The sequence below is a fragment of the Wolffia australiana genome, chromosome 13 (genome assembly GCF_029677425.1).
Source record: "Wolffia australiana isolate 7733 chromosome 13, ASM2967742v1".
In the NCBI taxonomy this organism is placed as follows: domain Eukaryota; kingdom Viridiplantae; phylum Streptophyta; class Magnoliopsida; order Alismatales; family Araceae; genus Wolffia; species Wolffia australiana.
In genome coordinates this window covers 9,026,407-9,040,068 of record NC_135847.1, presented here as the reverse complement: position 1 = coordinate 9,040,068, position 13,662 = coordinate 9,026,407, and the positions used below count along the sequence as shown (strand labels likewise).

Genomic DNA, 13,662 nt, shown 5'->3' with positions numbered 1-13,662 from the left:
CTGCTTAATGTAAGTTTATTGAAGTTTTCTCTTAATCTCGTCTCTTGTTTGCATTGAAAAACGCCTGATCCTGGCAAAATATAAGGATCCATACTTGAGAGGAAGCATTGAGGGCTCAGTAAACTTGCATTGAGGCTTTAGGATCTTAGATTTCTACCTTCTCCATCATTTCCCATCCATTTACCCTTAAAATCCATCACTTTCTCACTCTAAACACTAATTTTCTCCAATTTATCTCTCTAAAATAGGTTTTTTCTCTCACTAGACCTTCATCTATATCCATAGTTACTCCCCTAAAAATTTCATAAAAAATCTTCTTCATTTGCTCATCCAAATTCTATCTCAAACTCCTACACTCTCTCTTAATTTTCTCTCTCTATCTCCTTATTTCGGCCCTTTCTCTCTCTATAATCTGTTATTTCTCTCTCTAGACATCCAACCATATCCACAGTTCATCACCACAAAATTTCAAAAAAATCTCCTTCATCTACACCTTCAAATTCCCTCTCAAACTCTCTCTACACTATCTCTTCATTTTCTCTCTCTATCTCTTCATTTTCTCTCTCTATCCTCTTATTTCGACCTTTTATCTCTCTAGAAACATTTTTCTCTCACTATGAAATTTCTCCCTTTATCTCTCTAGATCCTCCTGCATTCCGTACTTCGAATCCCAAAAACATTCCATTGAAATATCATTTCTTATCCTCTCAAAGCACTTATTTTTTGTCTTCTAGCCGCCATCGTGCGGTGCCGTGCGGCGCCGTGCAGTGCCTGTGCGGCAGAGACCGCCCTCTGCCCGCCGGTCCGCGCGCAGCCAGCGCACAAGACCGCAGGGCACAGGGTTGTCCTGTGCAGGACTTAGCCATATTCGGCTAAGTCCTGGCCATTGGGTTAAGCCCAATAAGCTTAAGCCCAATTTGGCTAAGTCTTGACTTAGCCAAATTGGGCTAACCTTAGTAGGCTGACCCACTAAGGAGGCCAGCCCTCTACGGGCCAATCCAGGCCCGCCGGCCCATTCTGCCGCTCCGCCGCTCCGCCGCCGCCAGCCACCACGCCGCCGCTCGCCGCGCTCGCCACCGCCGCCCGCTGCCGCCGCCACGCCGCCGCTCCGCTGCCGCCGCCGCTCCGCTGCCGCCGCCGCTCCACTGCCGCCGCCGCCGCTCCGCTGCCGCCGCCGCCGCTCCTCCGGGTATCGCCGGAGTAGGTAAATTTCATATTTTTCATATTTAAAATTAATTAAAAAATAAAAAAAATCAGAAAAATCGGAAAAAATTGTTTTCTACGTGAAAAAAATCCGAAAAAATTTGGAAAAAATCTAGAAAATTAATATAAGCTATTTAAAGTCATTGTAACACCTAAAACATTTCAAAAAAAAATCTCTATTTCCCATTTTTAATGCTTATAGTTGTGTTTTTTATGTGAATTAATCCCAGAAAATTCTAAAAATATTTATTTCTGATTAATTTGCTCTGATAAAATAGAAAAAGTAGTTTAGAAATTTGAATTTTGTGTTTCTCCTTGTACTTTGGCTTAATTAAAAACATAGGGAATTCTGAAAATTACCAACAATCTAGAAACATCTCTTAATCTAAAAAAAATATAGTATTTTTCACGTTTAAAATCATTTTCTTCATCCCAAGCTTGAGAAAAAATTCTGAAATTAAATTTCTGCCTCTCCGTGGATCGACCCCTTACTTGCCCTATATTAATTATAAAGTATTTAAGTGGAAATTTTCATAAATATTGTCGGTTAAGTCTGAATCAAAACAACGACATAAAACCCCTTAAATTTGGACTTATCAGGTTGCTCCATTAAAGTTATTAACTACATGGATACATGGGCCTAGAGGGTCAATGCTTAAGATCTATGGGCATTGATGGTTATACTTATGCCATAACTACTTTAATGAAGATGTCCAAAATAAGTATAAATAGGAAGGTGCACCCATTCTGGTACCCATGCCAGCCAGATCTGGACAGCTCCCCTGTCATCTCACCTGCCTAAATCACTCCATTCACTAGAAAGAATTGATGGTGAAAAGATCTACAAGATCTTCAATGAGAGTTAGAGAAGTTGAGATCTAATGTCTCTTCAATCATGTGGATAGGTCTAGAGGTGGGCACATGAATGAATTGAAGTTATTAAAAGGATAAAAAGGAGTGGAACAAGTTACTCACAAGGTGATAATATCATGTTTCATTTTATAGTTTTTTCCTACTTGGTTTACATTTATTGTGTTGCGTATGTCGATTTTGATTGATCAATTAAGCCAAAAATGTCCCAACAGGGAAGAATCCTATACGATGTCTCACAAATTTGGATCTACATTCATGTCACTAAATAACACCATCCTCCGCCCTACATCGATCACGGCCCACAACTCTTTATTGTTGTACCTCTTTACACTAGCTAAAAGGTATTCTCTTCATTCTTTTGTGACTCACATTCTTCTAGAATTTCTCTTATCATTTTCCAATATATTCAGAGTTAAGTGGAGCTTTGTTTTACTGTGGTGGATGTAAGACATTACTCCTACCCTAGATTGATGAGAGGGGCTTCATCCTCATTATTTTCTTTGAATTTAAAAGTTTGAATCAACAATGTGATTTTGTGACTTGATTTATCCATCTTTAGGTTAACATCTTCTTTCTATCAAAGTAATGCTCCATATTCTCTCTCCCTCTTGTTGCTCATCTATCTTTTTCTTTTATTTCTCATATTGTGCTCATCTTTCTCTTATTTATATCTATAATTTCTCATCTCTCTATAATGTTTTTCAACGATGCACAATTCGAACTTCCCCCCCAGAAATGTCCTGGTCATTATGCAACCATATCCAGCTAGTATTCTACACATGATCCGTGAACTCGAGGTATAATTTTACAGTACTTGAAACTAATTAAAATGGGCATGGGCTAAAAATTTGATCTTAAGAAAATGGCGTTCTCTTGAATTTTAACATATGTAATTGGGAAAATGACGTAGATTTCTTATGACTTTAACATTATACCTATATTCTTATATATTTGATGAAATAACAGGAGCTTGAATGATTTATAATTTGTACATGATATCCTCATCAAGATTTATGTATATATTGAGCTGTATTTGATATTAAAAATTAATGTACTCTCTACTTAGAAGAATGATAGTTTGGCTTAAATCTTGAGACGGACAAGGATGTACGTATGTAGGTATGTATGTGTGTATGCAAATATGTGTGTATGTGCGTATGTATGCTTTTACATCTTTTTTTATATTCTACATTTTATTGTGGTAATAACAGATTTGTACCTTTTATCTTTTTTCTGATTATAATAAGCATTAATTTATGAATAAAAAAGTTAACTTAATTTTGAGAACCCTCTCATGCAGGCATAGAAACAAACACACATCTTATCATTATCTTAGACAAATTCTCTCCCCATTCCTTGAGTTCCCTTTGTGTAGGCTTATTTATAGAAAGTTAACGCATGGAACTACCCAAATTCACAACAAATATTTAACTTTCCTATTACCTCTCCATTTGTTATAATGTTGTGACTTATGTTAATTCAACACTATTTATTATTCTTCTTTTTCATGATATAATTTCTGTTAGCAAAAAATAAGCTTCTATTATCTCTATCTGACACACATACACACACTCTCTCGGTCACTCTCTTCAGGAAACTAGTTTGTCGCTTCTTGAGGAAGCCGAGTCGATTCCATGAGTGCCCCCTTCTCTGCTTCTGCCTTCATTTTTTCAAGTATCGATTCAAGTTGAGCTGAATAGCTGCGTTCCTACATAACAATTAAGAAACATCAATCATAACACTCCAATATTTTGAAATAAATAAATAAAACCACGGGTATGTGATAAACCAGAAGGTCACAAAGAACTAGCATAAAAGATGAATATAGGAGTGGCTCCAAGCATTTTTACATTTTGTTTTTTATTTTATTTCCTCGGCAGATAAGAGAATAAATAGAAAAAAAACTCATAAATAGGATTTTGATGAATGATAGAGTTTCTTTGAAGGGGTCAAGGTGAGACAACTAGCCACGTTCAGACACAACAATTAAAAAGAAAAGCATATTATTTGCATTTATTTATTTCAAATAATATTTGAATTTATTATTTTCAAATAATATTTGAAATAAATAAATAAAACCAAGGCTATGAGATGCATCAAAACTTAACTAGTGACTACAATAGACGAGAAGTATAGGAGTAGCTTCAAGCCATTTTTTTATTTACATTTTTGCTATTTTATTTTATTTACTTGACACAAAGAAGAGAAAAACAGAAAAAAAACTCGTAAAATTAGATTTTGATGAACGAAGGATATTCTTTCATAGAAGGGATCAAGGTGAAAAGAATGGCTGCTTTCTGCCACCGCAATGAAAAAAACATAATCATAACATTCCAATATTTGAAATAAATAAATTAAACTAAGGCTGTGTGAGACACCACAAGTTAAGAAAATATAGACGGCTAGGATAGACGAGAAATATACGAGTGGCTCTAAGCATTTTTTACTTTTACTTTTCATATTATTTACTAGACACAAATAAAAAAAAATAGAAAAGAACATCTCAAAACAGAACCGAGGTTTGACCTACCGCGTCAATTATCTCCTTCATCTTGTAGTGCAGCTCCTGCATATTCTGCTTCCCAGCTTCTCTTATAGAAGCAGTCTTTGATATGTAGCTATCAGCCTAGGCACAAATGGGAAGGCAAATTCAGTTAATAATAAATACATTAATTGCACCCACAAATCGTGTTGACCACGAGACCTTGTCAACATGTGAAAGTCAACTCTCACCTTTAGAACAGTATCCTGGATATTCTTTTCTCTTTTTTCTAAATCTTGCAGCTTCAGGTGCTCTTTAGATATAACTGCGCTGAGCTTCTGGCTATGCTCTGAGATTCTAAGATCGCGCTCTTTCTCCATTGCCTTGACCAAGTCCTCTGCTTGTTTTACTAAAATGGGAGAAGATTGTGCCTGTGAAATGAGATAGATAGATACACAGATAGATAGATAGATAGATAGATAGATACATACATACATACATACATACATACATAGATACATAGATAAAAATAGACAGAAAGAAGAAAGAAAGGAAAATAAATAGAGACTAAAAGAACTATGGATCAATCACTTGTGATGTTGAGGCCACTGACAAACCTTTATCATGGAGATCATCGATCTGAGCATCAAATGATAGGATGGAGATATCATCATCGCTGAGCTTTGATTTCAATGTTTTTACCTCTTTTTCCACAGTTTTTGCCGCAGCCAGCTGATGGATAAATCAAATAGACGTCACATTAAACCTTATAATTATTTTCTTTTTCAGTTTTTGAGTAAGAATGTGGCTCAGACAGCATTTCTATAGCACCTGTTCCTGAAGATTATGCAGCTTTGCTACGTGCTTGCGTATTTTTTCACAGGCCTGCAATTAAATATTTTATAAGAAATTGAAATAATCATGGGTCTCCATGAATTTTGAAACCTTTTCCAAGCAGAGAAATATATGGATGATGACGATGATTCAAGGGAATGAACACCTTTGAGTAGACTTCGAGAGTCTGTGTTTTGGATTGGACACTGAGCATGGCCGATCTTTCGGCGTTCTTGACTTCAGTGCGCTTTGCCTTTTTCTCCTCCACGGCCCTCTTCATGTTTAAAAAAAGGTTAATCCACTAAGGTTTCAACAAGAGAGATATAAATTCCATTCTATGTTTTCCAACTTTTTTTGATGAATTATTTTTATTTTCAGCAGCGTGCAAAGAAGAAAGATAGAGCATTTTAAATTCTAAAGATTTTATCGAAATATATAAAAAGTGTTAAAAGTTGAAAAAATAGAGCCTGCAACTTGGCAGGACATATAATTATCTTTTTGTTTTCCACCCTTTTCCAATGACTTGTATACATTTTCAACACTGGGCAAAGAAGGAAAGATAGAGTATCTGTGTCTGTGAAACTTACAATGAAATAGCAACATTAATTGTTTAAATTTGCAACAAGAAAACCTGCAATTTGGCTGGAGATTGAACGATGCTAGCTCGCAAAGTGGAACTTTTTTGGGCATTTCCAAGTAACTCGAAGTCAACCTGGGATATCTGTGAACCAGGATCAAGACAATCAGAAAACTAGTTCCAGATAGATGCCACTGTCAGTTAGCTGAAGAACAGGCTGACTAATCATCACTTCTGAGACAGAGATATATCATAAAAAAATACTCAAGAACCAAAAATTAAATACGCAATAATCATATCATTAAGAAGGCCTTTAAATTATTGAGGGAGTTATAGGCACAGAAAGTTGCAGTTCCATGAGTTACTAATCAATAAGACAATACAAACATCATACAGAGCATCCAACCTTGTCATTAATAACATCGATTCCCTCTTTGATCTTTTTAAAGTGGGTTTTCAGGGACATCTGCTCCTTGTTGCGTTCTTGAATGGTCTGCTTCAGGCCTCTGATTTCCGCTTCGATTTCCTGAACAAATGGTAGCTCCTGCTCGCGTGCTGCTTCGTGTTCTTCAATCTCCTTCTTTAACTGCCAAGCAAAGTTTCAATTCCAAATTTCATCGATGTTAGATCGACAAATGAAGCCCAAAATACATAGATTACTCCAAATAAAGACTATTAGTCAAATGATCAGGAAAAACTCAGTCCGGATCTACTGCGGGAATTATTTGGAAGATCCAAACCTCAAAATAGTGGGATTTGCGAGCAACAACATAATGGAGGCACTCAATAAATATAGATTGATCCGAAATATGATTCAAATCCAATATAACACCTATGAAGGACACCTTAGAAATCCTCGACTCCAGTTCTGCTCTCCGCTCAGTGTTGCATGAATTTGCAATGGGCTCTAGGATAGACAATTTATCGGCCCTGAAGAAAAAACAAAAAAAAAAATTAAACTTCTCTGTCCAGTTGGTGCCCATAAAATCAAAGAAAACCCCTAAAATTCAAATTCTTCACCTGTACATAAGAAAGTTTACGATAGCGCTGAGGATCCCTTTTGTCCGCGCACGGTCGGGCCGTAGAAGATCTTTGAGAGTGAACTCAATCCTCAAGAATCCAAGCATACTTTTAACCTTGCGGTGGAGGTTCATGAGCTGGTTCGATTCCACGAAGTATTCAGGATTATCCAGGCAATTGAGGGCTTCAAAGTCAACCTGCTCGCCGTCGTCATAGCTAACATATGCCAAGAAGTTTCAAATTATACGAAGAAAACAGAGCAAAGAAGCAGATTTCATTAAAACCCATAAAAAACCCACCCCAGGGTATCAAGGTGGAAGATCACGCTATCGTAGACCGATCGGACGAACTCTGCAGTGGGCCTCTCGATTTCCTCCGGATTGATTGTGACAATGCCAGCTTCTGCCAGGAAACTGGCGATCTGCTGAGCCGTAATTTCGGGGAAAGAGTAGTTCGACATGATCAATCTCTATCTCAAAATCTCTCGTTTGAAGTAATTTGACCTTCTGCAAAGAATCAGAAAACTATTAGGAAATAAAAGATGAAAGATTACTAATTGCAAATGATTGAAAGCAGGTCAATCGATTCGCCCAGAAAATCAGCGATCTGGGTCTTGCTAGTGACTGGCCGAGGAGAAATTACACAATAATCGAAGAACAAACAAAGATTGTTTGAGCGGCGATGAAAGGCTTCCGAACTGACGAATGTGGCCGTGTTTTCCTCTTCTTCCCGCCTTCTCCCTTTTTTAAGTTCTGGTTTTTTTGCATTAAAACCCAGATAATGCCATCCCTTTCACAAACTTCAACGGCAAATAATTTTTTTAGGTAAAAGCCCATTGCAAGCCAAGGTTAGGGTTAGTGACTTAGTGGTGTTGGCCCGTCCAATATCGTCTGATATTTGATATCTAAAAAATCTAACGTTCGATGTTAGATGTTCAATTTTGCATTAAAAAATCTCATCCCTTTCACAATATCCATCCAATATCTGTCTGATATCTAAAAAATCTAATGCTTGATGTTAGATTTTGCATTAAAAAATTTAATCCGTTTCACAGTATCCGTCCAATATCCGTCAGATATCTGACAACTCAAAAATCTAATGTTCGATGTTAGATATTCGATTTTGCATTAAAAAATCTAATCCATTTCACAGTATCCGTCCAATATCCGTCAGATATCTGATAACTAAAAAATCTAATGTTCGATGTTAGATGTTCGATTTTGCATTAAAAAATCTAATCCCTTTCACAATATCCGTCCAATATCTGTCTGATATTTAAAAAATCTAATGTTCGATGTTAGATGTTAGATTTTGCATTAAAAAATCTAATCCCTTTCACAATATCCGTCCAATATCTGTCTGATATCTAAAAAATCTAATGTTCGATGTTAGATGTTAGATTTTGCATTAAAAAATCTAATACCTTTCACAATATCCGTCCAATATCTGTCTGATATCTAAAAAATCTAATGTTCGATGTTAGATGTTAGATCTTGCATTAAAAAATCTAATCCCTTTCACAATATCTGTCCAATATCTGTCTGATATCTAAAAAATCTAATGTTCGATGTTAGATGTTAGATTTTGCATTAAAAAATCTAATCCCTTACACAATATCCGTCCAATATCCGTCTGTTAGATGTTCGGATGAAATCTGAAGGATTTTAGATGCTGATATGGGATATCAAATGGATCTCAGAAATCCACTCTATATCGGATATCAGGACAGATATCATATGGCTAATGGCGGTAGTGGATGACAGTATCGGATATCAAGAACCGATATCCAGATATCGAAAAACTGATTGCTCTGCCTTGAGTCAACAACACCATTCATTACTGCAGTTGGAGTCTGGCTAGGCAATCAGAAATTTATTCTATTTTGACCATAAGCTTCTCTCTCAGGATGTTAATCCTGATTATTTATACATGTTGGCTCAAATGGATATTGTTTAAATTGATTATTTAAGATGAATATCAAGTAGCTTTCTTATGTATTTCTGAGCAACATATCATACATTTTATATGTTGGATCGAGAAAACCGATCTCTGACATCTAACCCTTGAGATAAGGGTGGATGTCAATATTGCAACTAATACACGAAATGATGAGGAATGCTGTTCTCGGGATGGATAACTGTATCAGATACCAATACTGTAACAACTGATAACTAATGTCATCATCAAATATCTGGATATAAGAACGGATATTCGATTTGTCATATACGATTTCTGGTAAAAGATAAGTCTCAATATTTTCATCTGACATTGAGATTGGGATAGGCAACCACTAGAAGTTATGGATGGTCCTACCATGGTCATTGTGCACTTGAGTGTTTGTTGTGTGGTGCAAAGTTTTGCACCACCCTTTGCACAGCCGTTCAGCATTTTTCCCACCCACCACACGTGGAGAGGAGCGATGCTAATAGGTAGGTTTGATCAATTATTAATAAAAAAATATTAAAAAAAATAATTTAAAGAACTAGAACTCATGGGTAATTGGTCATCAATTTAACATGTTCAGTCTATGCTTCGAGGTTGCGAGCTAAAAACCTATTCTCAATGTATTTTTTGATATTAAATGTAGTGATTTTTTCTTATCATCGTGTGTTCCCGTGAGTGTGTCACATGACTATGGTCCTGTGATAAGATGGCCTTGGGCTGTGAGCAGTTCAGATTTTGCCCCACAACAGTCCAAGGGTTTGGGGGAGTTAAAAATTACTCCTACTTGGGGCGAGTTTACACACCACACCATGCGACCATCCCTAGTCGGGGGACAGATGAAAATCTGTATCCATTCCAGTCCTTAACTTCATCAGTCATCTGTTATGGCCGCAGAATAAAATGCCCAACATGACACTTCGTGATTTCCATTCTGTCCCTATTAGGTTCAGCCGTTGAGGTGTGTGTGATTTACTTCACATGTCCAGATAAGAAACTGTAACTCTTTTAATCAATCAGAATGAAACTGCAGATTCTGATGATCTCTAACCAAATTGTCTTTTAGTCCCAGTCCATCTTGAACCTTACCTGTACGTGAGGCAAATTATCCCCCCTACACCTAAAACCTATGCTCATATTCAAACGAAAGGTCATGCTAGTATTTGACCCAAAGCTAGGGACAGCCGTTCGAGTGTTTTGGCAAGATGTTTCTCTCGCCAACATGCTCAAAATGGAGCCTCATCCTACACATCACCATAGCTTACTTACTATGGGAGATATGGAAAGGGCGAAATTCTTCTCGTTATGCAGGAACTCCCATGTGCACCGTAGATATCACAGGTCGAGTCAAGCTCTGGATACGACACACCCACCATCTCATCTCGCCTCACGACCGTATCTTAGCCCTCACGTGCAGCTTCCTTCGCTCTTGGGGCATTTCGGTGACCCTTGCCCCTGTCCGCATTCAGCTATAGGTCGTCCGTTGGCTTCCACCGCCACTCATCATTCTCAAACTGAATGTAGATGGTGCGGCCAATGGGAACCCGGGGCCAGTAGGGGGAAGTGGTATCCTCCGTGATCATGCTGGAAGTATTCTCTTCGCTTTTTCCTCTTTCTATGGCAAACAAACTAATACAGTAGCCGAAGCTATGACGATACATGATGGTTTACTCCTCTACGAGGAACAAAACCTTCACCACGTCGTCGTAGAATTGGACTCACAGGTGTTGGTTGACATGCTTCGTGTAGGTACATGCTCCCAGTGGCGCCTACATCGTGTATGGCAGGACATCATGCGGTGCCGCCCTCGCACAACTAGTATACGTCACGAGCTGCGGGAAGGCAATTAGACAGCAGATGCCCTGGCCAATCATGCGGTACACACACGACACCCCTCCTCTCTTTTTCTTTCTTGGCAGGCCCTCCCTCCCTCAGCTCGAGGATGCTATCGCGTGGAACACCTCGGCTTGCCGACTCTCCGTACGCGTCGCATACTACAGAAGGAGGGCCCGCGGGAATGGCAGATTGTGTGGAACACTCGAGGTGGGCGCACCCAACCTCTCGCCTGATTGGACAACTTTCACAATGGCGGGGTAGACTGTGCACACTTCCACCATCATAGCTGCTCTGCGGCCACCGCACTCTTTGCCCCCACTTTCACTCGGAGGGAGCACGGACGGGTGAAGTCGGCACGCGCGATCTTCTCCGAGCTCCTGCTAGGTATGATTTATGTATCTTTTCCTTTCATGCACATTGGCGCGGACGAGTGGGATCAGAGTGTAATTGGGATATTTATGCTCGCTCCACGCCTATAAACAATGATAAACACTCCACTTTATATATAAAATCCCCCTGGGTGGCGTCCAGGGCACGGCTGGATTGGACTATGGGAATAACCACAGGGTTGGCTGTACCTGACACCATGTTTTTTGCTAAAAAAAAAAGCTAGGGACAGAAAAAGGTGGTCAAGACTTTTTTTTTCAATCAATAGAACTAAACTTTTCTTCTTGTTATGAAATCCTTTTTTGCACACTTATTTTTAAAAGTTAGTTTACATGATCCCAGTTCATATTGAATATTTGACTTTAATACTTTTCTTAAGCCTTTTGCATCAGAGACGATCTTTTATTTGTCTTTATGAATCATAATTCTTTTAAAATTATGAATAATTCATTTGATCTTTTAATACGGTTTCTTTAGTAAAAATTTAGGTTACATACTACTTATACTTCACAAGATTATGGTTTTTGTGTTACAAACTAGTAACCCCTTCTCCCCTTTAACCTTGTCCCCTTCAAGGAAGGATTCATTGAATATCGAGTGACTTGGAACCACAAAAAAGTAAACAAAAATTATGTCATTTCACTATTAAAAATAGAGGTATATGTCTTCCAGTGCCAAATGATATATATGCCACACATAAAAAATCTAAGATGGAGGGGAATTCTAGCAATGGTTCTAAGTATTATATTTTTACACATTTAATTTTTTTATTACTTGGTATGATTAAGTCAAAAAATTAGAAAAATGCATGTTATAACTAGTTTTAATTAGTAGGAAACATTCTTTACTCTAGTTTCACCTATTATATTGGCTACTCCTTTCGACTTGGCAAACAAATACTGTCGTTTCAGGTTACCGGGCTCTCTCAATAATATTATATTTGATTTATAAATCTCATTCTAAGCTAACAGAAAGATAATAAAGTAAGATTGTCAAGAGAAAGATAATATAAATACATTTTAATATATCCATTCTGATACTTAAACACATTAACAAAAAATTGCGTTACAAATAGGGAATTGGTCTAATGAACAAATATACAACTTAACTATTACCTTTAAACATTAATCTGCATATTTTAATCTATTATTATATTATTCTCACATATATTTCATGTTTTTATCTATTGTAAATGAGCTTTTGGTTATGCTCTACATATATAAGATATCATTTTTTGTCCATTTCCTTTGACCAAATATGCCACCTCTTTTGATGAAATCTAAGAAAACTCTTTCCATCCAATGGGGGGGGGCGTAAGAAAATAATAAATAACAAAGAAGAAAGAAGAAATAAGAAAGAAGAAAGAACAAATAATGAACAAAAAAAAACAAATAATAAAGAATAAAGAAGAAAGAAGAAAGAAGAAAGAAGAAAGAAGAAAGAAGAAAGAAGAAAGAAGAAAGAAGAAAGAAGAAAGAAGAAAGAAGAAAGAAGAAAGAAGAAAGAAGAAAGAAGAAAGAAGAAAGAAGAAAGAAGAAAGAAGAAAGAAGAAAGAAGAAAGAAGAAAGAAGAAAGAAGAAAGAAGAAAGAAGAAAGAAGAAAGAAGAAAGAAGAAAGAAGAAAGAAGAAAGAAGAAAGAAGAAAGAAGAAAGAAGAAAGAAGAAAGAAGAAAGAAGAAAGAACAAATAATGAACAAAAAAAAACAAATAATAAAGAATAAAGAAGAAAGAAGAAAGAAGAAAGAAGAAAGAAGAAAGAAGAAAGAAGAAAGAAGAAAGAAGGAAGAAGGAAGAAGAAGGAAGGAGGAAGGAAGACGGAGGAAGAAGGAAGAAAAAAGAAAGAAGAAAGAAGAAAGAAGAAAGAAGAAAGAAGAAAGAAGAAAGAAGAAAGAAGAAAGAAGAAAGAAGAAAGAAGAAAGAAGAAAGAAGAAAGAAGAAAGAAGAAAGAAGAAAGAAGAAAGAAGAAAGAAGAAAGAAGAAAGAAGAAAGAAGAAAGAAGAAAGAAGAAAGAAGAAAGACGAAAGAAGAAAGACGAAAGAAGAAAGAAGAAAGAAGAAACAAGAAAAAGGAAAAAAGAAAGAAGAAAGAAGAAAGAAGAAAGAAGAAAGAAGAAAGAAGAAAGGAGAAAGGAGAAAGGAGAAAAGGAGAAAGGAGAAAGGAGAAAGGAGAAAGGAGAAAGGAGAAACAAGAAAGCAGAACGAAGAAAGGAGAAACAAGAAAAAAGAACGAAGAAAGGAGAAAGAACAAAGACGAAAGGAGAAAGAAGGATGGAGAAAGGAGAATGAACAAAGAGGAAAGGAGAAAGGAGAAAGGAGAAAGGAGAAAGGAGAAAGGTGAAAGGAGAAAGGAGAAAAGAGAAAGAAGAAAGGAGAAAGGAGAAAGAAGAAAGAAGAAAGAAGAAAGAAGAAAGAAGAAAGAAAAAAGGAGAAAGCAGAACAGATAAAGCAGAAAGGAGAAAGGAGAAAGGAGAAAGGAGAAAGAAGAAAGAAGAAAGAAGAAAGAAGAACGAA

General features: G+C 36.9%; 1 protein-coding gene across 1 annotated transcript; it reads right to left on the bottom strand.

Moving 5' to 3' along the window:
- Positions 1–3,592: 3,592 nt before the first annotated feature.
- Positions 3,593–7,752, bottom strand: LOC144711040 (kinetochore protein NUF2 homolog). The gene is made up of 12 exons (XM_078584952.1): positions 7,632–7,752; positions 7,289–7,495; positions 6,990–7,205; positions 6,815–6,899; positions 6,376–6,555; positions 6,024–6,113; positions 5,559–5,666; positions 5,390–5,443; positions 5,176–5,290; positions 4,810–4,967; positions 4,607–4,702; positions 3,593–3,784 (listed from the first exon to the last, which is right to left on the bottom strand). The coding sequence occupies exons 2-12, from the start codon at positions 7,447–7,449 to the stop codon at positions 3,674–3,676; spliced, it is 1,374 nt and encodes a 457-aa protein (XP_078441078.1). The 5' UTR covers positions 7,450–7,495; positions 7,632–7,752; the 3' UTR covers positions 3,593–3,673.
- Positions 7,753–13,662: the final 5,910 nt, after the last annotated feature.